The 26,275-nt window shown below is 46.4% G+C and overlaps 1 protein-coding gene across 1 annotated transcript; it reads right to left on the reverse strand.

Annotated features, from left to right (window-relative positions):
* Window positions 1-22,491: 22,491 nt before the first annotated feature.
* Window positions 22,492-26,229, reverse strand: LOC149343729 (uncharacterized). The gene is made up of 4 exons (XM_089542444.1): window positions 26,181-26,229; window positions 25,166-25,178; window positions 24,083-24,123; window positions 22,492-22,760 (listed from the first exon to the last, which is right to left on the reverse strand). Exons 1-4 carry the CDS (start codon window positions 26,227-26,229, stop codon window positions 22,492-22,494), a joined length of 372 nt encoding a protein of 123 aa, XP_089398570.1.
* Between the last annotated feature and the right edge of the window lie 46 nt (window positions 26,230-26,275).

Raw genomic sequence — 26,275 nt, forward strand, 5'->3', positions numbered from 1 at the left:
ACCGCCATACTCCCGGTCCGCAGCCGAGCGTGCTAATGGCTACACTACTTCCTGCCAACGCATATGTAGTTCTCCTTGTCTAGGACGCTGGAGATTGTCTGCAGAAAGGCTTAGAATCAGACGGATGCCTCCCAAACGCCCTCCAGCGTCTCCAGCATTTAAGATTCCCAAACAATTGTGTACTTAACATCTTAACCACACATCAGTGACACAAGGAGCAACACCGCTCTAAAGACTTTGGCATCGTCGCACTTTAGGTCAACAAAGAGCCCCTCTGAATTTTGTTCTTGCAGTTTGCTTTTTCCGGCGCTCCGCATGCGGACATAACATGCATATTGCTGTGACATTGTGATGTATTTTGCGCCTCAGTTTAAAATACTTTTCGCAGTTTGGCCACACAAACCTGTTTTCCAAAGAATTCAACCACTTCGGTCCTATATGAGTCGCAACATGTTGAGTGTGCAGTGAGCCGTGCAATATAAAGCAGTTGACAGAAATGAATTCGCTGAACTGCTCGCAATTTATCTGTGCGTAGGTGCAGCCCGGCGAGCCGCGATAACGTTGCACTCTTGATTGCCGAGATCATGGAGGATGGTTGTGTGCGAACGTAAGCACTGCTGAAAAACATGTAGCAGTCCCATTTGTAACCTCGTCGCCAAGGCTGTGGCTAGTTGCCGCGCCAACATCGCCGATCGTCCACGTGTGCAGTTTGGTTGCACGGCTGGTCCGAAATTGCTGCACATTCATCCTTCTTTCGAAGAACTGGTCAGACAAACCCCTTGGAACCGCAAGGCGTTGTTTTCAAACCCACGGGCAACACGAAGAGCAGCGCGGTTCGTTTTGACTAAGCTAATTTGGAACTAATAATCTAGTTTTGGCGCGTAAAAACTCCCCAAAGTAATTCATTACATTATTATATTATACCTCCAGAGGTAGAATGCATTACATTAAAAAATGAAATCATTGAATTAATTTGGCTCTGGCTCTGGTTCGATCCTGACCACGGCGGCCGAATTTATATGGAAGCGAAATTGTAGAGGACCGTGTACTGTGCGGTGTCAGTGCACGTTAAATGATCCCAGGTGGTCAAAACCTCTGGAGCCCTCCACTACGGCGTCCCTCGTAGCCTGAGGTGCTTCGGGACGTTAAACCCCATAAACCAAACAAAATCAATCAAGAGTGACAATCACATGTTGCTGATATCTTCCCGAGTAAATTTGCATTATTATATTATACCTATTATTATACATTATTATATTATACCTGCAGATGTAGAATGCATTACATTAAAAATGAAATTATTGAATTAATGCATTGTAATTACACTAATTTAACTACTTTTTGTTTAAAAAATAAAACTGAAACCCATTAAACAGTTCCCACACATCATGAGAGGCCCCCAAAGAGTGGAAATCGCCCCTCCGCGGTGGCTGAGTGGGTTAATGTGCTCGGCTGCTGACCTGAAAGGCTCTGGTTCGATCCCGACCGCGGCGGTCAAATTTCTATGGAAGCGAAATTGTAGAGGCCCGTGTACTGTGCGGTGTAAGTGCACCTTAATGAACCACAGGTGGTCGAAATTTCCGGAGCCCTTCACTACGGCGTCTTTCATAGCCTGAGGTGCTTCGGGACGTTAAACCCCATAAACCAATTAAAATCAATCAAGAGTGACAATAACATGTGTCTGATATCTTCCCGGGTAAATTTGCAACCAGGTAGAAAAATCGCCTCCTAGAGCGTGGATAAAGCTGATGTGAGGCGCAATCTCTGTTTAGCATAGGCACGATTGGTTCAGATTATCTTACAAAAACTTTCTGCATGTAAGGGCGTGTATACACTCTAGTGCTGAGTTATAATAGAGACTTTCGAGTTTAATGACAGTTTGAACATGTACTACTTTCTTTGGAACTGCATCAAAGCATGCATGTGTATTTAAAATACGAGCAGTTAATTTCCGGTTCAATGGTAACTGAATAGATTCCGCGTGAGAGCCAGGAGAGAGGGGAGCGGCAGCGAATCATTTGAGAGGTGGAGGTTAGGAAATTTGGCGAAATAAAGCGACCGTAGTTGGCCCAACATTGGGTTGACCATAAGCCACTGGGGAGGCTCTTTTGCCTGCAAGTGGTCGTAGTTGAGCTGACGGAAATGACAACAATGATGATCTTCCAATTTCTATTCTTTTTGGAAACCTTCATAAGCGAAGTAATGCTCTTAGCCATCCTGTTGCTTTTGTGATTCCCGTAGCTGCAGTCGTGTTTTCCAGCTCTGAGTTTCGAAAGCATGAGAGCATCAATGCGCTTAGTTAGCTCAAGACTCTTTTTTCCCCGAAATATTGGTTGAGAGTCTGCCAGAACTATGCGCCGGAACCATTTTTTGAGCAGTTTGGTTGAGAGGCAAAAATCTCGAAAATTAGGTCCTCGCCAAATCAGTAACCTCAGTATGTGTACATATCCGAAGTAAACAACATGTTGGGCCACTTAAAATTGAATGACAGAGAGCACGAGTGAAACACAGGTTTTTAAGAGCAAAGTATCGCCCGGAGTCAAACCATCGCCAGACTCTGTGTGCGATAAGTACGTGGCCAGGCCTTACCATTGGCAGAAACACTTCTATTTTCGCTCGTGGTCTTCGCAATTGAGTTTGAATATAATGCATTGGGCTTCTTTGCAAACATAGACAAAAGAAAGGTTGGGCGGTTCAAGTAATTAAAGAGAGCACGTTGTTGGGCGAGTGGGTCGTACATACTTAAAGAAGGGAATTGCTCTAAAAAGACACGGACGAGCCCGTCCATGTCCTTTCTCGTCCGTGTCTTTTTAGCGCAATTCCCTTCTTTAAGTTTCAAGTAATTATATTACCAACTTTTCGGCGACAGAACCACCCTCAGTAAAAAAAAAGAAGTAGACTAGTTAGAAGCATTGCTTTATTATAATAAGTAATATTGCTACCAGCTCTTAATGGTGATACAATCTAATAAAACGCTAAGTCAAATCTATGTGGCAATAGCTCAGTGGCCAGCTAACACTGCGCCATAAAAATCGTCTAAAATGGTAAGAGCAAAAAAAAAAAGCACGAACGCAGACCGCAACGATGGGAGGCAAACACTGACTATAAAATGGTCAGATTTCGCTTTCAAGGTTGTACAATACAAATGATCCCAAATTAATACACAGAGAAGGAGAAAAGTAGATTATGACAATGTTGAACTAGCAGTGGCCGTCGTGATGAGGAATTCTGTTCTCAAATCTTTCAGTTAAACCTTGAAATGAAAAGTCGCTTGTGTCGCAACTTCTCTGATCAATCGTATATATGAGCATAACAGGCTAATAATGCGAAATATGAGGAGGCTCGTTTATACAAACCTAAATGAGTTTGGCAATGGTAGCATGAAAATAATCGAGAAAACCGTTTATTTGCGTTGTTTTTTCGCTGCTGCTTTTTAGATAAGTACGGATGTCATTATAGATAGGAACAGTCTCAGAACCGGTGGGGACGGAACCGCTGACTTCCGCTCGCCGAATACATTTCCCTGCATCATCGGTACGCCAGGGCTGTTCCTCTTTTACTGAGTGTTCTTCTACCTCCAGCGACAACTACTGTGCGAAGTATTTTACTATTTATATTCTAACTAGCACTAAAGAGATTGCATCTCTCAGCATCCCGAATCCGTCACAGCCCTAGATCAGTCATTATAGATTGTCTAGGGCATTTTATCATTCGTACGATTGATCACTGCTGCCGTGCCTCATTGTGCTGCACTGGAGAACTATGCAATGTTATTAATTAAGCATAGGCATGGGCTGCATCTCGCTGCGCAAACACTAACACCAGGCTAAAATATGTTTGAGACACGTTTAATCAGGCCATTTTAAGGCGGAAGCCTTTAATGCCTCATCGTTGTAAGCAGAAGTTGTCGACAGAAATGTCACGCTTTTCCGTTGGTCGAAACGGTCGCGACGTCAAAGTGCACGAATTTCAAACGGGGCCAATTGTACTTTGGCTACTAACCATGCAACCAATTAAAGGGATCCTATAGTGATGCTCCAAGTTAGTTGGAGCAGCGCTCGTCCTGTTCCCTTCCTCGTCCGTGTCCCCGTTTTGCGCTCTCATGTCTTTTACGAATTAACCTTTCTAGTCAGACCAGATAAATAAATAAAACTGAGCAGGAAATTGGCCGAGCTCGGGAATCGAACCCCGGTCTCCGGAGTGCGAGACAAGCACGCTACCACTCCGCCATGCCAGCTCGATGGTTTAGAATAACAAAGGCGCGTCTAGTGCGTACGGTGTCTTCGTTCACTCCCATCTTCCTCCCTTCCCGTTACGGCGAGGTTTAGGTGTCCACCGAGATATGAGAGACAGATAATTTCCTTTCCTCAAAAACCAATTTACCAACGAGCAAGGCGTAGAACCTTTCCTCAAAAAGCGTTGAATTCAAAGGGCAACGCATCGCTCCGAACGGGTGGTGGTGTTCCGTGGACTGCCTGGCAGCGCCACAACACGCTGTCGCGTTCCACTCCTAAAGGCAAAGATTAAGCGTCATTAATTGGCAGTTAATTTATGCACCACCAGAATGTGCAGTGAACAATCGCGTAGCAGAATGCAGCACTCAGGCTTTCGCCTTTCACCACTTTAGCCGCTAAAGTTCCTCGTAATTTTTTTGTCCCTTTCGAGGCCAGCTTTAGGACTGACCGATATAGCGATGCCTTTCTAAACTAAGCTAGCTGCCTGCCCTCAGAAGTAAGCAGTTCACTCACGAGGTGACGTTTTATTGGAGCACACTTTGGTACGGCAGTTGGATAATAACAGGAGATTGTGAGTCGAAAAGATTATATATAGATACTCGCACAAATCGTACAGTAGAAACCATAGCACGGACTCTGTACAGGCAGCCAAATACTTCGACTCACTTAATTCGCTATCCATGCAAAGTTAATTAATTAAGGACCTGTTTAGAAGCCGTCGGACAGAAAAAACTCTAGAAAAAACGCTGCATACAAGAATCTCTACACGGAAATGAAAGCTTTCACAAATCTCTGAAACCATCCTGATTCTCGTTGAAGCCTGACAGGCAAAAGGCGTGCAGTCTCCTCATCACTCTCATATTTTTGCCATAATACTTTTTGGCATGTAGATTTAAACTATGAAGCTGATACCTTTGAAATAAAGGTAAATTTCCGGCAAAAAGCTATGCTGGCCAATTCCTAAGCTGTTAGGTTTTAAGTTCGGATCAGATGCAGCTTAAATGCTTTGACTGCAACCAAGTGTGAGCGCTTCATTATTTTTTTTCGGAGCGCAAACCGTGGCCCCAGTCATACTCTGCAGCGTTCTATAGGTCAGTTCAACGCATTCAGAACACCAGTGTGCCATATCAACAGTTTCTGTGCGTTTATCAAGCATTCTTATCGTCGACCGAGGTGAAGAGTGCAGCACCTTGTGCTTATAATCTATTATGACATGTTATTCATGAATGCAGTTTCAAGCATGATTCGACCTTGCCAGGAGGTCAAGACCTCTTGCATTGTTCTGAACAAATTCGTCTCCCTAACAAGAATGTCGCTGCGGCTTGTGCGTGACGGTGCCTGCGCGTCATTGTATCAGCCTTGGTCGACAACCGCGCAAACCTGATAAACCGAAGTGCATACTGTGAGTTCATTGCTCCCTCATTGGAAGTGCATTTTCACACTGGTGAATAAAGCTCTCAAAACACTTGCGAGCCAGTTTTAGCCCTCTGTACAGGGTGTCTCAATTATTTTGCGTCAATTTTTAAAAATCCCCAACAGGTTTGTAGACGACCCGAGTAGAGTATGGTTATATGAAATCTTCTTGACTATATCAGCCTATTTTAAATGCTTCTGAGTAACCAAATAAAGAGAAAAAGTAAGCGAGCTGTTTGTTTTTGAATTTCGCAGAAAACATTTTTTTGGTAAAATTTACATAACGTTCTGAAAGATACCCAGTGGAGGTGTTTGCTTCTCATCCTCTCAGCTTCTCTTTTTTCCTGCCTCAAAATAATGGTAGGAAGGTTTAAATATGGTCATTAACAATATACGGTCCTTTTTCACGATATTGGCTTCCTGAAAGTTATTAACCAAGTTGCCGCAAGCATAACTGAGCAGTAAAGCCACTGGCGACGGCATTAATTCCAGGATTACCGCGGCCACTATGTTTTTTAGAGTCATGACGCTGCAGGAACCGGAGGATCACATTGTATTGGAAGAAAATACTTCTCCGGTGCCAGTAACCGGCAAAGCATAGTTACTGTCGTGTCCGTTGACCAAGCGACGCAAGGCCGCTCCAGCAGCCCTTTCCTCCTTCGCGCGTACAAGCCGGCCGCTTCCAAGAAATCTAGTACGGGCTGGCCGCTTCCACAGAAACTGGCAGGCCTCTCCCCCGACGACACCTGACCCCTGCAGCTCCGTCGACTGACGCAATCCCATTCCCTTACCGTGACCGTCTGCACTCCCACAGCACAGGAAGTGCTTTCTTTCGCCCTCTCTCTATCTCTCTCTCTCCCCATCACTGCAATGACCCTTTTCAGTCTCCACCCAGCAACCGTGTTGAGAAGTTCCTCACATGCGGGGCTCCCACGCCCCGCATCAACGCAACCTTTTAACAGTTACAGTCGTAGTGTAGCATCATGACTAAATTGGCGAGCTTCAAGTGACGATCCGGAACCCGTTATCTTGAGTCACGAATCGACGAGTGTGCCTCAATGGGCGATTTGGATTCGAATCCTGGTTTATTACGGGCAGAGACAGGTCATGCACTACACGAACGGTTCAGAGCTGTGCTCTGGGTTGCCAATAGATAGTTCACAAGCAATTGAATGGGCCATAAGAAAAGAAGTGCCTCCATAACTACAGCGCAAACGACAGGACAGGGATGAAAAAGGGACACCACACAGCGCTGTGTGGTGTCCCTTTTTCATCCCTGTCCTGTCGTTTGCGCTGTAGTTATGGATCATCGAAAACACCAACTCGCCCAACAAATGCTTTTGTCGAAGTGCCTCCACTCATCGCCCGACCATCCCTGTCGCATGTGGGCCGTTTATTAGCTCTGACCTTGCGGAGCTGAGTTCCTCTCATTACGGTGAGTTTTGAGTCGCTAACATAAAATACGCGAATGCATAGAAATGAGACAACTTCGAAATTAATTTATTTTCTAACTCAAATTATTTTTGTTTTGCCTACATTATCCTTAAAAACAGGCACCACGCAAACGACAGTATTGGACGCTTATTAAAATGCTTTGATTTTTTACATTCCAACTTTCGCGCTAAGGTCAGAAATGAAGGCGCAAATTACATTGCTTCTTAATTAGCATATCAGGCCCATTTGAAAGTAGATTGACTCGGCCAAGTGCCTACAGCTCCCCACTACCTAAATCTCCGTATAGCGTGTTCCCTGTTTAAAGATTTGCAGAACACTGCGGGAACATCCCGTTTTCTTCAAGTCAGTATTCTTTAGGTGGATTCACGTTGTCTTTCAAATTTATTTATTTATTTCAATACCCTAAAGGCTCAATGTCGTCATTACATGGGGGGGGGGATTCATGAAAGAAAACTTAACAAATATACAACACAGATTTCAAACGGCTGAAAACAGAAATAAACGAGTTAAGAAGCCAAGTACAAGTTAATAAAAGAAAGGGAAAAAAAAAAGCTAGGAACAGGTATTTGAAAAAATTCACATGTAACAAATCTCGCAAACAAATCAACAAAAATCCCCTCTTCGAAAGTTACAAAACATGGCATCTAACATTTTGCGGAACGTTACGGCCGACACATGCACACTGGAGCAAACGAAAAAAAAAAAGTTAATCGCGCAGCGATAAAAAAAAAGCATGAAGAACGCACATCATTGTATGTTGGAATTTTCTAAATAGGACCAAAGAGCTGTTTGAAATAATAGTGTTTCCGCAATACCCGCAATACTTGAAGGAAGCGAATTCCACTCTTCAATAGCGAGATCCAAAGCTGCGTATCTGTATCGGGCGTATCTGTATCGTATCTGTATCTGTATCATGTCATCTACACGAGCCGGTGTGTGCGGTCCGGGGAGAAGATGAGAACTTAAAAATGGTGTGTGCTGTGGTAGAGAGTATGAAAAAAAGATAAAGGGCTGCATTTTCTGCGCATGAATTTTCTGCGCAGGAATGGTATAGGGTGTCACGAATATTACACAGCACACAGAGACACAAGAACTGCTCCAGTCTGCCGAGCGGTCACCAGCAAGAAGACGAACCACTTCTTCTTCATCGTCACAAGCGAGATGGCGAAGCACTTCTTCTTCGTCCACTTCTGAGCTGTATCATTGCTCCCTCCCCTGCAGCATCGCCTCGATGCGGGCCGCTTTCACAGAGGGGAAAATGGGTTAGACACGGAAAGTGAGACACAGCTATCACGACACACAACCGGCGGCACTCAGCGTCAAGTACAATCAGCAGGACGGTCGTGGTACGGCTTCATACGAACGACGTGCACAACATCCGGATGCGGTGGTCTGCGCGAAGGGCGGCCTGGGGTTGCCGGTGAAACTTCGTACGTCACGTCGCTAATGCGGCGGAGAACTCGGTAAGGTCCGAAGTATCGGCGCAGTAATTTTTCGGACAACCCACGGCGACGAATTGGTGTCCAAACCCACACGTGGTCGCCTGGTTCGTACGTAACAAATCGCCGTCCGAGATTGTAGCGGTCAGCGTCGGCGTGCTGTTGACGGTGTATTCGCTGCCTGGCCAGTTGACGTGCTTCTTCAGCCCGCTGAACGAAAGTGGCGACGTCAAGATCTGGCTCTAGGTCACACTGAGGGTCGACGGGCAACATGGCATCCAAAGAAGTAACAACTGGACGACCGAAGACAAGCTGGAAGGGCGTGAGCCGCGTTGTCTCTTGCAGGGCCGTATTGTAAGCGAACGTTACGTATGGGAGAATTTGGTCCCATGTTTTATGCTCCACATCCACATACATGGAGAGCATGTCGGCCAGGGTTCTGTTAAGGCGCTCTACCAAACCATTTGTCTGTGGGTGGTACGCTGTTGTACGCCTATGGCTGGTGTGGGTCAGATCTAGGACATGCCTGAGTCAAGCGGGCTGTGAAAGCAGCTCCACGGTCAGTAATTATAACCTCAGGAGCGCCATGACGCAGCACGATGTTGTGTACAAAAAACGTAGCCACTTCGACAGCAGTTCCGTTTGCAAGCGCCGTTGTCTCAGCGTACCGCGTCAAATAATCCGTCGCGACAGCAATCCAACGTTTGCCAGTGGATGACTTCGGGAAAGGGCCGAGTAGGTCCATTCCCACTTGTTGGAAAGGCGTCTTCGGAGGCGCTATGGGATGAAGAAATCCTGCGGGTTTGAAGGGAGGAGACTTACGGCGCTGGCAGTCGCGACAGGTTTTGACGTATGTCCGCACTGATGGAAGTAATCTTGGCCAGTAGTACCTCTGCCGAATCCTCGCTAAGGTACGACTGACCCCCAGGTGGCCGGCAGATGGTTCGTCGTGGCAAGCGCTCAAGATATCAGGTCGCAACTCGGACGGGACTACGAGCAGAAATGTTGTAGTGTTGCTCTCAAAGTTGCGCTTGTAGAGGACGCCGTTCTGCAGAGTGAAGGATTTGAGTCCACGAAGAAAAACACGAGGAATGCGGGGACCGTCGCAGCCTTCCAGGTACGCGATGAGCGGCGCTAACTCTGGGTCTTCCCTTTGAAGCTGCGCCATATCGGTTGCGCTAACAGCACCTAGGAAAGAGAAGTCTTCAGTGATTTCCGGGGAAGCAAGGTCCACTGGCGCGCGTGATAAACAATCCGCATCTTGGTGCTTCCGCCCCGACTTGTACACGACCGTTACGTCGTACTCCTGCAAACGGAGGCTCCACCTCGCCAACCGCCCAGATGGATCTTTGAGGCTGGCCAGCCAGCATAACGAATGGTGATCACTGACAACGCGAAATGGTCTTCCGTATAGGTATGGGCGGAACTTACTGATGGCCCAGACTACCGCAAGACATTCTTTCGCAGTCGTTGAATAGTTGCATTCCGAGCGCGAAAGTGTACGGCTTGCGTATGCGATGACTCGTTCGGCGCCATCCTGCCACTGTACCAGGACCGCCCCAAGACCTACGTTGCTAGCATCAGTGTGTATGTCAGTTGCTGCGGCGTCATCGAAATGGGCGAGTATCGGTGGACGTTGCAGGCGGTGGCGGAGCTCCACGAAAGCATCCTCTCGGTCGCTTCCCCACAAGAAGGGTGTGTCGTCTCTGGTCAGCGCTGTTAAGGGTTCAGCTATTTTGGAAAAATCTTGGACGAATCGTCGATAGTAAGAGCACAGTCCCAAAAAACGTCGAAGGGTCTTTTTGTCAGTGGGACACGGGAAACTGGAGACAGCAGCGGTCTTGTCGGGATCTGGGAGAACACCGCGCGCGCTGACAACATGGCCGAGGAAACGAAGCTCCTCAAAACCGAAATAGCATTTCTCGGGCTTGATCGTAAGTTGCGCACATTGGAGCGCCCGGAGCACTGTGCGCAGCCGCTCCAAGTGTTGCTCGAAGGCGGGCGAGAAAATGACGACATCGTCCAGGTATACGAGGCACGTCTGCCACTTGAGCCCAGACAAGACAGTGTCCATCATGCGTTGGAAAGTGGCCGGCGCTGAGCATAGTCCAAACGGGAGCACCTTAGATTCGTATAGACCATCAGGCGTCACAAAAGCAGTTTTCTCGCGGTCTCGCTCGTCCACCTCTATCTGCCAGTAGCCGCTTTTGAGATCCAAGGAGGAAAAGAACCTGGCATCACGTAGTCTGTCGAGTGCATCATCAATCCTGGGGAGCGGGTAAACGTCCTTTTTCGTCACGTTGTTCAGTTTGCGGTAATCGACACAAAATCTCAGGGTGTTGTCTTTCTTTTTCACGAGGACTACCGGTGACGCCCATGGACTTGTCGACGGTTGAATGACATCGTCGGCGAGCATTTCGTCCACTTGCCTTTTAATGGCTTCGCGTTCCGTCGAAGAAACGCGGTATGGGCGCTGGCATACGGGTGGTGTAGTCTCGTCGGTGATAATGCGATGCTTTGCGACAGGCGTACGACCGACCCTGGAGCTTGTGGCAAAACAACCCGCGAAGTCGGTTAGAAGCGCCGAGAGAAGAGCCTTCTGCTCAGGCGCCAAATCGGGATTGATTCTGACGGACGGAAGGACAGGGCATGGTGGGGCCTGGTCTTCAGGGCTTGTCTCCAGGGCGCACACTTGAGGCACCACAGCGAAGTCATGCAGGAAGGCGACAGCCGTGCCCTTGGCGAAGTGCTGCAACTCGTTGGCAAAATTTGTAAGGAGCACACTAGCACAACCGTCTTGTAGTTGGACGAGCCCGCGAGCGATGGCTACTCCTTTCTCGAGCAGCAGGGGTACGTGGCTATCAGCGACACCTTCGTAGTCGTGGAATAAATCATTCCTCACGAGAACTAGCACACTGGACCGGGGTGGCACCATTACGTCGTCGTCAACAAGTCGCAGAGCAGTGAAGCGTGAATCGTCTGTGTCAGTGCGTGCCACGGCCCGTTTCGTCGAGAACGTGACCCGTGATTCGTGGAGGTCAATATCAGCACCGTTCGTGTGGAGAAAGTCAAGACCGAGGATCAAGTCCCTCGAACACTCACGGAGGACTACAAACTCGCCGACGTACACAAAACCACGGATATCGACACGAGCTGTGCATCTGCCGGCAGGGATAATCAGGTGACCCCCAGCAGTGCGAATGCTAGGCCCCGACCACCCCGTCAATACTTTCTTCAGTTGTACGGCAAGGGCCAGGCACATGACAGAATAGTCGGCACCAGTATCCAGCAAAGCGGTCACGTCGATTCCGTCAATTTTGACGCACAAATCGGAGGTAGCGCGTCGGATGCTGTCGCTACTCGCTCCCGGAGAAACATCGTCGCGTGGTAGCGGCGCAGGAGGATCTTCACAAGTCCCGGCATCAGCGGCCTTGCCTCCAGAGGCCGCTGGAATCAGTTTTCCCGGCGTGGACTGGGAGAACGGCGTCCGGAGTAGCCTGCGGCTTGACGGGGGCTTGGAGAACGGTAGCGTCGCGGCGACGGTGATCGAGCCTCCTGGTGGCCTGACGTGATGTGGTTCTGGCGCGACGACAGATGGAATGCTATCTCCTGCGGTCGTTCCCCGTTCTGAAGGCACGGGTCGTCCGGCGCGAAACCACGCAGGCCCGCGCGGCGGTATGGGCACGCCCTGTAGAGGTGACCCGTCTCGCCACAGTGATAGCAGAGGGGCCGACGATCCGGGGCACGCCACACTTCACTCTTTCGCGGCCGCTGATACGCTGGCGGAGCGTCACCACGAGGGGAGCTCGACGAGAGCACTGCTGGAGTCGCGGCAGTGACGTCGTACCCAGGGGCCTGGCGCAGGACGGACGCATACGTGGGCCTTGCATCAGGCTGGCGAGGAACCTCGGAAATCTGGTGCTGTTGTGCTGCCAGGCGCACCTCGTCCCGGATGACTTCGCTCAGTGGCGTGAAAGATGGCGTCTCGGACGGCGTACGGAAGGCCTGCAGTTCCTCTCTGACGACGGATCGGACCAGCTCGCGTAGAAAGGCCGCGTCGATACCGGGAGGCATGGAGATGGGATCAGGCCCGAAGGTGTTGACGTCGCGATTGTACTGGCGGGCTCGCTGTTCCAGCGTCTTCTCCATAGTTGCCGCCTCGGTGAGGAACTCTGCCACAGTGCTTGGTGGGCTGCGCACGAGTCCTGCGAAGAGCTCTTGCTTGACACCCCGCATGAGGTGGCGAAGCTTCTTGTCTTCTGTCATGTTGGGATCCGCGCGCTTAAAAAGGCGAGTCATGTCCTCGTAGTACATGCGTACACTCTCGTTGTGGCGCTGGTTGCGCGAGTGTAACGCAACTTCTGCTCGCTCTCGACGGTCTGCATTCGGAAAAGTGGCTTTAAGATTGCGGCAGAAAGCTTCCCAGGACGTAAACGAAGCTTCATGATTTTCGAACCATGTCGGAGCCGACTCTTCAAGTGCAAAATAGACATTGTGGAGCTTACGGTTGTTACTCCAGCCGTTGTAACGGGCAACCCGTTCGAATATCTCGAGCCAATCCTCGGCGTCCTCGAACACGTCGCCATGAAACGACGGGGGTGTTCGTGGCTGATGACAGAGGATGTGCGCCGGAAGCGTGGTCTCAGTTGCCATGGCAGCTGGTGCCTCCGAAGGCCGGGGTTGCGTCGCCCTGGTTGCAGCCGGAAGGAGTCCAAATTCAGGGGACGCTCCACGGAGGCGGCGGCCGCGGCGCTGGTGAACTGGGGTGAGATCCGTATTGGTCGGTAGCCTACGCGGGTCTGGAAGCGTACCCCGCACCTCCACCAGATTTGTCACGAATATTACACAGCACACAGAGACACAAGAACTGCTCCAGTCTGCCGAGCGGTCACCAGCAAGAAGACGAACCACTTCTTCTTCCTCGTCACAAGCGAGATGGCGAAGCACTTCTTCTTCGTCCACTTCTGAGCTGTATCAAGGGTGAAGGAGTCTTGGTGTAGTTCTTCCTCGAAATTTGTCATTACTTCGTTACTTTAGTCGTCATTACGTCATTACTTCACACGCAGTAAACATCTACACACTGACTAGATATGGCAAAATAAGCACTCACATAATGGAATATCAAGCATCTCGAGTACATCCATCGTCCATTCACTTGGCAAGCACATCTGCACTTAACCATATATACTGTGTCAATGCAATAAGTGAGGTTCGTGACAAAAATCATTGGTCGACTGTGTAGGGTAAGAGGTAAATGGCTAGCGGCTGACAGTGAAGCACTGACGTCTAAATCGGTCGGTGTCATTAACAGGATAACCAAACTGATTCCATTGGGTCGAACATCAGTTATATAATGCTCTCTTCTATTCGAAGCTCTGCTTCGGTGGGTGGGTATGGGGTGTAACATCGAAAACAAAATATTAGTCAATTGTTTCAGAAAAGGAATCCTTCTAATATTCCGCATTTGTCATGGTCGCTATGCAGACCTTGAAACATATCCGTTATTCTAACGCTATTTCTCCTTCGTGCAAACAAGGTATCCATTAGCGAAAACGAATACGTTTGGAATACACGGTGAGATATTTTTATTATATTTTAAACATATTAAGGATTCATGATTGCAATAAAAATATGCGGGAAATAGGTTCCTGAAATTTTATGCTTGCTATTGGAAATACCTATGTTCTTAAAATTTGCCAAAAACACCTCAGTTAAAGCATGCTTCGAGCGCGTTTCAAATACGTAAAAAAATACGCATGTGGCTTTAGCATCTTGTCAATGTATTTAAAGTGTAATTTCATAAACATGAAATTGTACGCCGCCGCGGTGGCTCAGTGGCTATGGTGCTCGGTTGCTGACCCGAAAGACGCGGGTTCGATCCCGGCCGCGGCGGCTGAATTTCTTTGGAGGAGAAATTCTAGAGACCCGTGTACTGTGCGATGTCAGTGCACGTAAATGAACCCCAGGTGGTCGAAATTTCCGGAGCCCTCCATTACGGCGTGTCTCATAGCCTTAGTCGCTTTGGGACGTTAAACCCCATAATCCAAACCAAACCATAAACATGAAATTAATTCTTGAATTCTAACAAACGGGCAGTCCTTGTAAATATATTTGCAGCCACTTCTAACTCCCTTGAAGCAATTCCGTTTCGGGAAATGGCATTTGCATTTTGGCAACGTATTTAATGTGCACTTTCATAAATACGAAATTAATACGTTCAAAGTGTTATTCAATGCTAGGAAATGGGCAGTCCGCACACACTTGAAACTGCCGTGGAACAGTCTAGTGCTGGAGATCACGTTTTGGAAAACCACATATGCATGCTTGTAATATATTTAAAATGTACTTTCTTAAATATTAAATCAATTTGTCCGAAGTATACTTCGAATCTACTAAATAAGCAGTTAGGCAAACTGCGTACACATATTTGCAGCACACTACAAGCTGCCGTTGAACAATCTAGTGCTCGAAATCGCCTTTCGAAAAACATTGAGAACTCTCCCTTCTCTGTCGTCGTTTCGTTTATGGCAACTACTAGCAGGACGACAATCACCACTTGTTTACATTATGTGTGGAGGACGTGATAGTATTATACCGGGAAGGGCGCCTTGGGCACCTCAGGGTCCGAACATGCCAGCGAAAAGACCCTGACTCGCAAGGCCTACCGGCTCTCATATACGCCCATGTATTTGTTGGTTGACAGTTCGACTCCTGACTGACGTCTGACGCAAGTTACCACTAGCAGTTCGGTTCTAGATCGCCCAAGATCGACAATTGAGGGGCCCCCAGTCTATGCTCAAAAACGCCAGACCTGTGAAGCTAATCTGTCATCTCTCTGGGGCAAGCCATGCACCACCCTTCCCGCAGCGATTCCTGTTCGCTGGCGTCACTTTCTGTAGGCATTTGCTGTGTCGCCACGTCTTTCCCGTTCATGTTGCGTCACGTAACCTTGCAATGTAACTGACGTTAGAATAATGCTCTGTTTTGATTAGGGAATCTTATCGCTTATAGCCGGGTCTGTCATTAGTTCTACTGAGTGTCGTCCGGTAAAGCTGAGGATTAGACCTGTTTTAAGCCGAAGTGAATATATCTTTAAGAGAAAAAAATGTATATTTTTTGTGTTCTCTTAATATAATGCAATGCATTTAAAGTATGTTGTTAGTACATTTTTAAAGTGTATTAAACTTACTAGCAGGCAAAAGTTGTATTTTTGGCATATTTTTAAGTATGTTCAAAATATTCCCCCATCATATTTAAAATCAATCGTATTGTAATTTAAGCATAGTGAAAAAATCCAAATTTAAGACTAAATTTTTCCAATATGCTCTAAATGCATTTTTAACACAGCCTTCTCTCTCTAAGGAATGCTATTAGAAACTGCTGGGTACCATACATAAAGAAAAACTATTCCCTGAAAAAGGCAATCTTGAAGCATCTCGTTCCCTCTCCGTTGCAACATCAGACACGTAGTAAAAATAGGAAGACATTACGGTAAAAATTTATATACAAGGCCACAGAAATATCAAACAAGGTTGATGAACTATTGGATATCAGTGCCTGAAAAAATTATTTAAAAAAGCTGAGGGCATTATTAATTCTCTGTGCTATTATCTTTTGTTAATAACTGCTACTTTATTGTCGTTACATTATATGTACATGTATATACCTCCTCAACTGAGTGTAAACAGGTTGCTTTTTGTTATTGTGATTTCGTGTAATTTTGAATAAAGTAACCAAAAAATATTCTATTAATATTTTTTGCTGTGTCTTTTAGGAGTAGGCATTTGAATACCCTATCACCACTGCTTAACTATCTTCAGAATAGGGCTTTGACCTTTTCCAGGCTTTCTGTGCGTTTATTCCCAGTCTCCCTTGCTTTTTCGAGAAATAAAGCTCTTTCAGACTTTCACTAAAAATCTACGCAGTGTGTTTGGCTAGTTTTCGTTTGTATTCTGGTCCACGTTCTAGCTGGGAGTTTTTTCGAGCTTTGAAAAGATGTGAGACTCCCCTAAAGCTTGTCATTGCCACTCCTATAGTCACTGTTGCGTGCAGTGTTTAGTATTCCACGAGGTGTCGGCGGCCTAATGAAGGTTGTGCAGGCACTAACCTGACCATATTTACATTCAACCGCAGATCAAATGAAAAGAAAGCACATAATTAATGGGAGCAAAATGCGCCAGTGCGTCGACACATGCACGTGAGGCGCTGATTGATCACATCGTTAGCTGAAACTTCAGTAATCGCAGTGGCGAAGAAGAGCGACTGTTGACGAAGTTAAGAAATCCTCAAAATGTCGCCAACATGTAGGGCAAAAGTTTCACCCCCAACTTATGATTGTTCATATTGTGGAGTGGTACCAGGAGCCTCTATTGTGTAAGCAACAGCGCCTGTCCCGGCCAGTTCTGTGTCGTCCGTGTCCATTTTGCGCTGTTTTCGAAGAACTGCTACCAACTAGCCGAAACCAAGATACTGTTAAGCAACTTAGGAGTTGAAGAAAATAATTTAAATTTTTGGGAAGTTATGCGCTAAGACTGTTTGGAAAATTGAAAAAGGAATCACAGAAGTACCGTAACTGTCCCATGTGCAATAAATTTATGGAAATAACTCCGCATATTCTCGGTCCAGTACCTCTTGATTATGAAGTAATAATATGGAATGCTGGGAAGCAAATGCAAATAAAGATTCTTCGCTACTTTCGCGATCGCCGATTTTCTTTATCTTCTAGACTTTAGGCTTCTAATACTAGTGCCAAGCTGTTTTGTTATTTACCCGCTCGTTTACTTGAGATAATTACTAATAGTTACAGAAAGACTTTCTAATTCACGGGCATTGCCTTATGCATAGCCCTGCCTCTGGTACCGACATCACAAAGGAGCTTAGACCTGTTAAATTGCTTGTTGGTTTACTAAAAACTAGAAATTTGTGAAGCATTATAGTCACCCACGACTTTGCATTTAGCTGATGTTCATACATCGTCGCTAGTATACGCCATGTTGATTTTTAATTGCTCGACAATGCTCACTTCATACCCCAGCAGCACGGTGAATTCTATCTTCCAGCGCGTCATATCGAAGTCCGCTAACCGACTGGCATATATTGCCACAGATCAGCACATCCCTCGGCAGCGTACCTGTCACGCGCTCTCTCTCGGGGCGTGTGCAGTTTGATTATTGCCTGTAAAGCCGCAACCTTGGTTACGCCCCGCCCGAAGTATTGCCCTTTCGTTATTAATGCTGGAAACTACTTGATGGTGTTTAGCTGTGGGTTACGCTTTCCATTTTTTTATTTGGGAGAACTCCAATCTTCTTCAGAGTTGCTCAACTCGGATTGTTGCATGCGGCTACATTGCGACTGCGAAAACGGATTGTTCTCCAGAATGCAGGCACGCTGAACTGTCATTCGAACTTGTGAAAAGCATTTTGAGATGAAGCGTAATCTTGCTGGGACCAGCAGAAAAAAAAATTCGCTGTGGCTTAGCTTGCTTAAGCCCGGTAATTGCGAAAGCAATATACGTACCTACGCCATGGTACAGCTGGTAGTGTAGCTGGTGGTGGTGCTTGTGGTTAGACTTTTGATGATGCACGGTTATACAATCCAATCCAATTCATTACAATCCAATCCAATTCAATCCACTCCAATTCAGTCCAATCCACTCCTAGCGAATGCAATCCAATCCAATGTAATCTAATCTAATCTAATACAATCCAATCCAACCCAGTCCAGTCCAGTCCAGTCTAGTCCATCCAATCCAATCCAGTCCAATCCAGTCCAATCCAGTCCAATCCAGTCCAATCCAGTCCAATCTAATCTAATCTAATCCAATCTAATGCAATCAAGGTCAAATGAAGGTCAATGGTAGTCACCGCCGCGGCACGATGGTGGTCACCGGCCGCGGCACGGCAAAGGCGTGAAAGTGCAAGTAGTATTGCTTTCGCAATAAAAATAATGAAGTGATGCTTGCCAGATCATGCGTGCGTGTTACAGAGCCTGGTACATTCCTGCCGATTGAGCCAATAACAACCCCTACTGGAATACCCCTTTGTCGAAGGTTTGCCGCCCTGCCGCCAAGCACAGTCTTATGGTTTTCTTTTTTACTCCACGTCCATAGGCATTTGTTTTCACCGCATGCACGTCTTAAAGGTGCGCTAACGTACACAAAGCTGAACAGCTGTGTAGCTGGACTGCATCACTTCTAAGGCCAGTTGTCCAGGAAGAGGTAGCGGTAGAGGTAATTTCACTTTATATCTTGCCAGCAACAAACGCGCTTCTTCCCTACTCGTCTGTCTGTGGTGGCCAGGTAAGCAGCACCCACAGTGGGCCGCTGAAGGTAAGAGAGCAAGGAACGACCTACTAGTGAACCCACGGTAATACGCATCGTTTTCCGCGATAAGTGCCGCTATCACTGTCTTTTGGGTTCCGGCGGGCGGTTAACAATGTCGGCATTAGCTGGGTGGTTACCTCTTGCGATACACTATCATTTTGGCCTTGATGTGTCTGATGCTTTTATCGAACACTTGCCCTGGTTAAGGGTTTATTTCTCTTCCGATAACTTACACACGCGACCGTCGGTGTATCGAACGTGCTGTAATCAAACTGTACAATGGCAGGCGCTGGAAAAGATTAAAAGCCTGAAAGGCGAGAGGTTGTCGCTATTACCAGCTTAGTATCTGGTGTCGCGTGTGCCATGATGTTGCAATGGAAGCTTCAAATTAACAGCTGCTTCTTGCTTTTCTTCTGCGCTCCGCTCAGTTGTCCACTCTAAGCAGCACATAAGAGTGCTATCATCCTTTATTAATCTCTATCTTACATTCCGCATATTTTGTGACCAAAGCTTGTCCCTAAACTAATGAGAACAATTGCTTCTAGCTCTTTTTCGGGCATGGCGTAATTATGGTACTTCAACCTTTTTTGATAAATTATCGGGACAGGTTTCCCGTTGTACGGCTTGTGGCTGCTTACTATCTGTAAGGGATCGATAGTGTACGCGGGGTCATCGGAACGCGGCTGGGGGCGCTCAAAGCGAAGCGTCTCCTTTCTTGGAACGCGGCCGCTCGCGAACGCGCCGGGAAGTACGGGTGTCCCCCCGCCCCACGGTACCGATTCGCGCACGTGCTGGCACGAATGTGTATTTGTGTTTGTTTTTATGCGTAGCATATTGCAATCACTCAGTTCAGCCCTTGGGCGCGGCCGGGAAGCCACCAAACCACGTGACGTGACGTCACGTGGATTGTTGACATCACGTCACGTGGTGACATGACGTCACCAAACACATAAAAAACAAAAAAAGAGAAAAGAAAAGAAAACAGGAGAAAAAAACAGAAAAAAAATTAAAAAATAAATAAAAAAAGGACGGCTGAGCATGGTGGCGGTTGCCACCGCCCCGTTTCAAAGGGGGCGCTCCTATGCATCCATCCATTCATCCATACGTCACGGAGAAAAAGCTGCTGTGAAAATCGAGTGCCGCCAAGCAATATACCTCGCGCAAAAAGACCGCGCAATATGCAACGCATTCTTGGCTTAACCAGGCTAAGCCTGGGCATTTTTTATTTTTATTTTGTGTTGGAGAGAATGTTCTACTCCGGACGTGCTGGCACGACCGTGCGTTTGTGTTTGTGGAAAGGGCGTTTTGCCCTACGGAAGTTGGAGGGCTGGCCAGGCTCTCGATAAACCAATGATGTGAACATTGTAACACGATTGGAAGCCACCAAATGTGGGCCGGGCCTTTAGGTCTTTAAAACCGGGCTCAGGAGCCGGAATAAGGGTTCTGCGCTAAGGTGAGATGCTATGCATCTTCGGCTATGCCGAGTAGGGGCCTCCCCTAGTGTTAGCCAGTTCCACCTTTTTGTTGTTTTGTATCTTTTTGCACTTTAATTTGTCTCGAGTGCCCAATCTTGTATATGATGTAAATATCTGTACATAAAGTTCAAGTATTCGCCTTACCCCTGCGTCTCAACTCATCGTGAGACCGCCTCTGACGGGGCACCCCCGGTGCGAAGAAGAGCTTCAGTCTTCGAGTTAAACAAACTGTCTCTGGCGGGGCACCTTCGGTGCAAGGAAAGAGAACCTGAACTTTACTCTATCAATACCTCTTTTTGGCTCGATGTGAACACTGTATCATAAAAGAACCTTCCCTCGGGAAAATTGCTCAGATTTCCTCCAAAAGCTCGACATTAGCGGCAGAAACCTGTTATTTGTGTCACCATTAGGAACAGCGTATTAGGGTGAACCGCACCCAGTGCAGAGCTAGTCACGTCACCTCCCCTAACTCCCATCGTATCTTCATGGACTGCTTCTGCGCGTAGACCACACTCTACCACGAGTAAATTATACAGTACAATATCTCACCAAAAAAAAAGTTTAAAATATTTAGAAGTTATTGCAAGTATTTCACAAGCATTTACGACGCAAACTAGCAAGAAAAACAACTTACACGAATGAACACCAATAAACAAATAGACAGAGCGAACGATTGGCAATAGGGATGTATTATCTGGATTGCTATTGTTAACATTAACAGTGCCACTAATTATGAATCCAATTGTCAAATTCTCACAGCATTTACGACGCGTTTGAAACGTGCATTCCTATTTTCTTATTCTGAATTGCGACAAAGGGGATGCCTTTCTTCGGACGTTTTTCTCGACCTCTAAAGTGTTTCAAACACAAAAGAACTCAGGACAAATGCAGTGTACAAAGTTAGGAGCTTGTTCGCAATTCATAGCGCACGGTAGACTACGCCACAGGGTGGCTGACGAATTTGTTCTGAAATCTGTCTTCCTTCTTGGCTAGTCGCTTTTCTTCGTGCGGAGAGCGTGAGCAAGATAATTAAACTTTATTGAGAAACTGGTCTTGAGAGTTTCTTGACGATCAGATTGGGGAGGGGGGGTTCCTTATTCTAGAGCTCCAGTGGCCCGGGCTGCTTCACGAGCCTGGTAGATAAGCTTCACCTCATTTTCCAAGGACACGGCAGAAAGTTGAGCATGCCGCTGCTCGTAACACGTATGGGTAGTCTATGGACGTTCGAGCCTGTTCGCACACTCCCACGAATGGCGCAAAGGTGTGGGATTTGCGTCACACCAGGCGCAGCTGCCAGGGTAGGATACATTTTACTCTATTTAGATGAGTTTCAAAATGAGTTTTTCTGTATTTGGCGCCAGGCCACTTCATCTGCTGTGCTTAGCTATTTATGCGATGGATGGTAGCTCCCGCGCTTTGTAATCGGCTCCATATGGGGACGGAAGGGATGTGAGGTGAGGATGGCAAGGACTCGCTCGTTCAATTAAAACTCCAGCTAGGTTATGAGCCGCCTCGTTTCCCTCTAACCCGTCATGACCCGGTGTTCAATTCGGTGATATTCTTGTAAAGGTGTAGCAGACAGAAGTTCTACTGCTTTTTTGGTGGTCTGTCGGCCGTATAATAATGGCAGGCTTTCTGTAGGTCTGTGATAGGGGAGAAACAGCGCAATAGTGGGTGCTTTCCCGCTGTCTACATAAGATGTTCAAGAGGTGAGACTAATTTGAAATCCTTACTCATTCTTTGAAGGCAAAAACGTCCGTTTCCTCCTTATAAGACTCGAAACCGAGCGTGGTCTAAAGGAATGGTGTGGGGATTTGAACGTCTTAAAGCTGCACATTGCCGTAATGTGAAACGCCGGAGTGAGAGCCTGCGGGTTAATTACGGCCACTTGGATTTCTGTAAATGAGTTGCCATCGGACAACAGAGAGCATTTCTACATTTCGCCACTACCAAAATTGGGCCCCTGGGGTCGGCAGACAGTCCGGCATTGCTGGGCTCCACCCCGCAACCTTCACAGTGATATTCACTTAGCCAACACAACAGGCTCCAAGCTAAAGAATTAGGCGGTTCCGAACAATAAATCAACGTTTCTTCGCTTTTGACCTGAAATGACACTTTCAGCACAATTGGGTGAGTTGGTCGAGTCAGTTTTATTAGCCTTCTCGCTTCGCCGCTGCCTTTTCCACAACGTGCTTGATACCGGCCGATGCTGCGCCCGTCGCGGCTCCGATTGCAATGGCCTTGACGATGAGCATAATGAGAGAGTGCTCGTCGGTGTCTTCCCCAGTGACACTCAGGGCATTGATGGCGTCCAGAACACTGTCTCGCTCCTCAGCCGTGTTGAGAGACACGTCGCCCTGGAGGATCCTCCCAAGTGTTTCCACTGTCTTTCCGGCTTTGGTCAGTGCAGCTGGGTTGATATCTGTAATCAGTGGAGAAGATAGAGACGTCTGTTTGTGCGCTGGGGTCGCTTGCACGTGCCTCTGTGTACTTTGTGAGCGGTGGCGGTTCCAAACTTTTCAGCAGACCTTTTTTATTTCTGCAATATTACGATGCATTTGTGAGTAGTACAACTCTCACAGCTCAAAAGTGTACGCGAAGAGCTACTTCTGTCACATTGCATTGATTCTAAAAAATAATCGAGGGCCATGTAGGGCCAGCATTTTCTAGTGACCAAATAGCCAAACGCATCGCGACGGAGGACTACTGCAGCTAAACTATCATTTGGAAGGTTTGTCAGTCTGCTGAACTGTAAATATTATGATCTCTTTGTCACTTAAAATGGGTTTCTTTTCGCCTGTGATGAAACCCACTTTTGAATGAGTTAATTTTTCTGTCTTGGTTGGCTTAGGTCAGCACAAAAATCTCCGTAGCCTGGTCTTCATTTGGTGTAGTCGGCTGTAATATGTCACGAGAGCAAGTGGCCTGGTTACCGTTTAAAAAAAAAAAGAAACTTCTACAACGAGGAACCCTATAACTTTGGGAAGTGCATTTTCAAGGCAGAACGGATAAGACAGGAAAACTAAGACACAAGTGACCTTCTCTATGTCTTTCATTAGTTTGCTTGGAATGACAACGGTTTGAACCGAAAAGAGGGCGTGCTATATTTCTTGTTCGTTCTTTCAACAATAACGAAAAAAATTAATTGCGACGAAAATTACGAAAATTGCAGAAGGCATGGATTGTTATAGAATATTTCTCCTACAGTAAAAATCATTCACAAGTGGGGCTAACCTAAGAGCGAGTAAAGGATAGGTGTGAAACGCGTGAGTGCGGATTCTCACATTCTATAAGAAAAGTAATAAATGAACACTGAACAGGTGCGCCGAGCGAAAGGATTCTTCACCCTTTTCTGGAGTGAAGTATTTTCGAAAATTCTTGAGCACTATTTTAATCTATGCGCCGTCATTAACTGTTATGGTTAGAACACCCATTATTTCCGAAACAAAAAACACTTCATACCGTACTTTCAGTCTATAGTATTCCTGCACTGAACAGTTCTAAAAAAAATGGCAGTAAAACTGCTTGCCAGTTTTGAAGGTTTCATCGTTTCAACGAGCGATTTTGAAGGTAATAAGTAAGAAGCCCGAATGTTCGTGGCGCTTGTGTATGAGCAGCTCACATTCGGAGCATTAAGAGTACTGCCGGAATAAAAACTAATGCATCAAACTTATACCTTGGGATATAACTGGCTAAATATATTCATTAGTAAGTGGTACTTTCTGTGAAAACAGCATTGCTCACCTTTCCAAACCTTCTCCCCTTCAATGCCTCCCGCTTCTTGTCTGAAAGGCAAGTATGTATTATTGACGTTAGGAAACATTTGCCGAGCTTATCTTGAGGCATGTCGAAAGCGATATATTGCTGCTAGTATCAGAACTCAACGAACAATTTGCATTTATTAGTAAGGGAGCTTTATGACACGACTACTTTATCTAAGAAACACAACAGTTTATTCTATGGTGGAGGGAACAGCGAAAGCAGAGACTACAGCAGCGAATACTTTGTATTAGCAGTTATTGCACATGCAGGTAACTTGCGCCTGCCAACGTCAAAGGCATGCTGAATCGATTATCCAGAATTCGACTAAGCACGAGGTTTAGAAGGCATGACGCTTTTAGAGTGAACAATTTCAATTTTTTTGTGCGCATTTTCAATAGTGATGTAGTGATGTTATCTCCAAATTAAGCCGCAATGATGTTCAAGCTTCTCAAAATTTTGGATCAGTGAAGTCAAGTACGGTGAACGTGTCGTTTATGGTGACATTTCATATTTCAGCTGCCCTCGCTCACAGTTTGTCGTGCATCGTCGGATGCCGTCAAACAACGCCCCGCGGGCGTTTCCGTCAGCGGCGTAGGGCTTCTTTCGACAAATCCTTTGCGAGCTGAACGTTTATGGCTTCAGTAGGTGGCGTCATGATCGGGCGCCTTATATGGCGATGTGCGCATAGAGAATCTTGAACGCCGTCGTGGATTTATTTTCCCCTCTCTATTTCGAATGCTAGCTCAGAAATTCTTCGCATCGTTTACCTGCAGGTTTCACACCTTGGACCCCTTTAAGATCGTAGAATTAAAAAGCCCGTTTGTCGCTCTTTGAAGCAGGCGAAAATCGAGGAGTTTCGTAAAATTATGCCTTGTTGTTTTGCGTTGCTGTCAATTGATGCGCATGAAGTAGCCACAGGGGGACACGATTTCATTGTTTCGATAGCCATACGGTATTAAAGAATTTTAGATAACTTTGCCTAGGCTTAAAACAGTACAGATTTGTTGCGAGTTTCCTTTGCTCAAGAGGAAAAAGGAAAAGAGTAGGAATATAAGACGCACTTACACAATAGCCGCATCTGGTAGGCATTACATGAAAAGTAAAATAAAAAAGAAATATTAGTATGGTACGCACTAAAAACTAAAAAAATTATTGCAAGTTTAGGCTCTGCTTCTGTTTTCATTCCTGTGTATTCTGCCAGGGTCATTGGATACGTCCCTGCAGTTCATGTAGCATTTATTTAAAAGTATGGTAGGTTTGCATGCTACAAAGAGCAAGAGCCATGCGGCGCTGCTTGACCACATCTCTTGAGGAGCCGCGGCTTCAATTTTAGATTCGAGCTCGGGCTCAACTCACAAAAATATTGCGCGAAGCTAGCTGAACACAGAATTTTTCGCTGCCCTACAGAAAGCAAGCAAACTTGGTATGTAGGCTGTAATCGGTGCCTTTATTTGTGTTTTATTTTTCATGCGAACAAATTAGTTATATTCTGTTATGCACCGATTTTCTCCCGCATATAAATCTCAGGCAGTTTTCGTGAGGGGTCAAAACGACATTCTAAACCCTAGCCAATGTCACATAACTTTCAGGCGCCTCTTCTTTATTGAGCAAATCGTTCGTAGCAGAGAGCCATGTAGCTGTTTGTCATTCCTTGAGAAAAGCACGACCCACTCTCTTATCACAATTAGTAAACAGCCGCTCATGTGCGGTATTAAGATGTCCAAAACTCTTAGCTTCGTTACTGCAGAGCGCATCTTGAAAATTTCACGTATGAAATGCGCACGAACTCATTGATGTATTTTAGACGAGTAATAAAGATGTGTACAAAGATTTACTGTTAATTACTTGCCCCTTCTGTTAATTTCGCCAAAATAAGTCTTTCGGTCTTAGTTTTAGGCCACATCTCAGTAATAAAATCAATAGAATCACTCCAAAATCTTAGTGAAGGATGTTCAACTTTATCATGAATATCTTCCTGTTGGTCCTTTTGTAAATAATACGGGTTTTGGAGGGTAAGAAATATTTATGCCTGGCCGATTTATATGTGCGGCATAACTTCAGGTCGAAAGGAAACACTCACCTAATGTCGTAGTAACAGCCAAAAGGACGAGGAAAATGAACATCTGCATGTTGAATAGTTTCCTGCGGAAAAAGAAGTTGAAGTTGTGAACAGGA

This window comes from Amblyomma mixtum, chromosome 5 (assembly GCF_055824585.1).
Source record: "Amblyomma mixtum isolate Tamu chromosome 5, ASM5582458v1, whole genome shotgun sequence".
NCBI lineage: Eukaryota > Metazoa > Arthropoda > Arachnida > Ixodida > Ixodidae > Amblyomma > Amblyomma mixtum.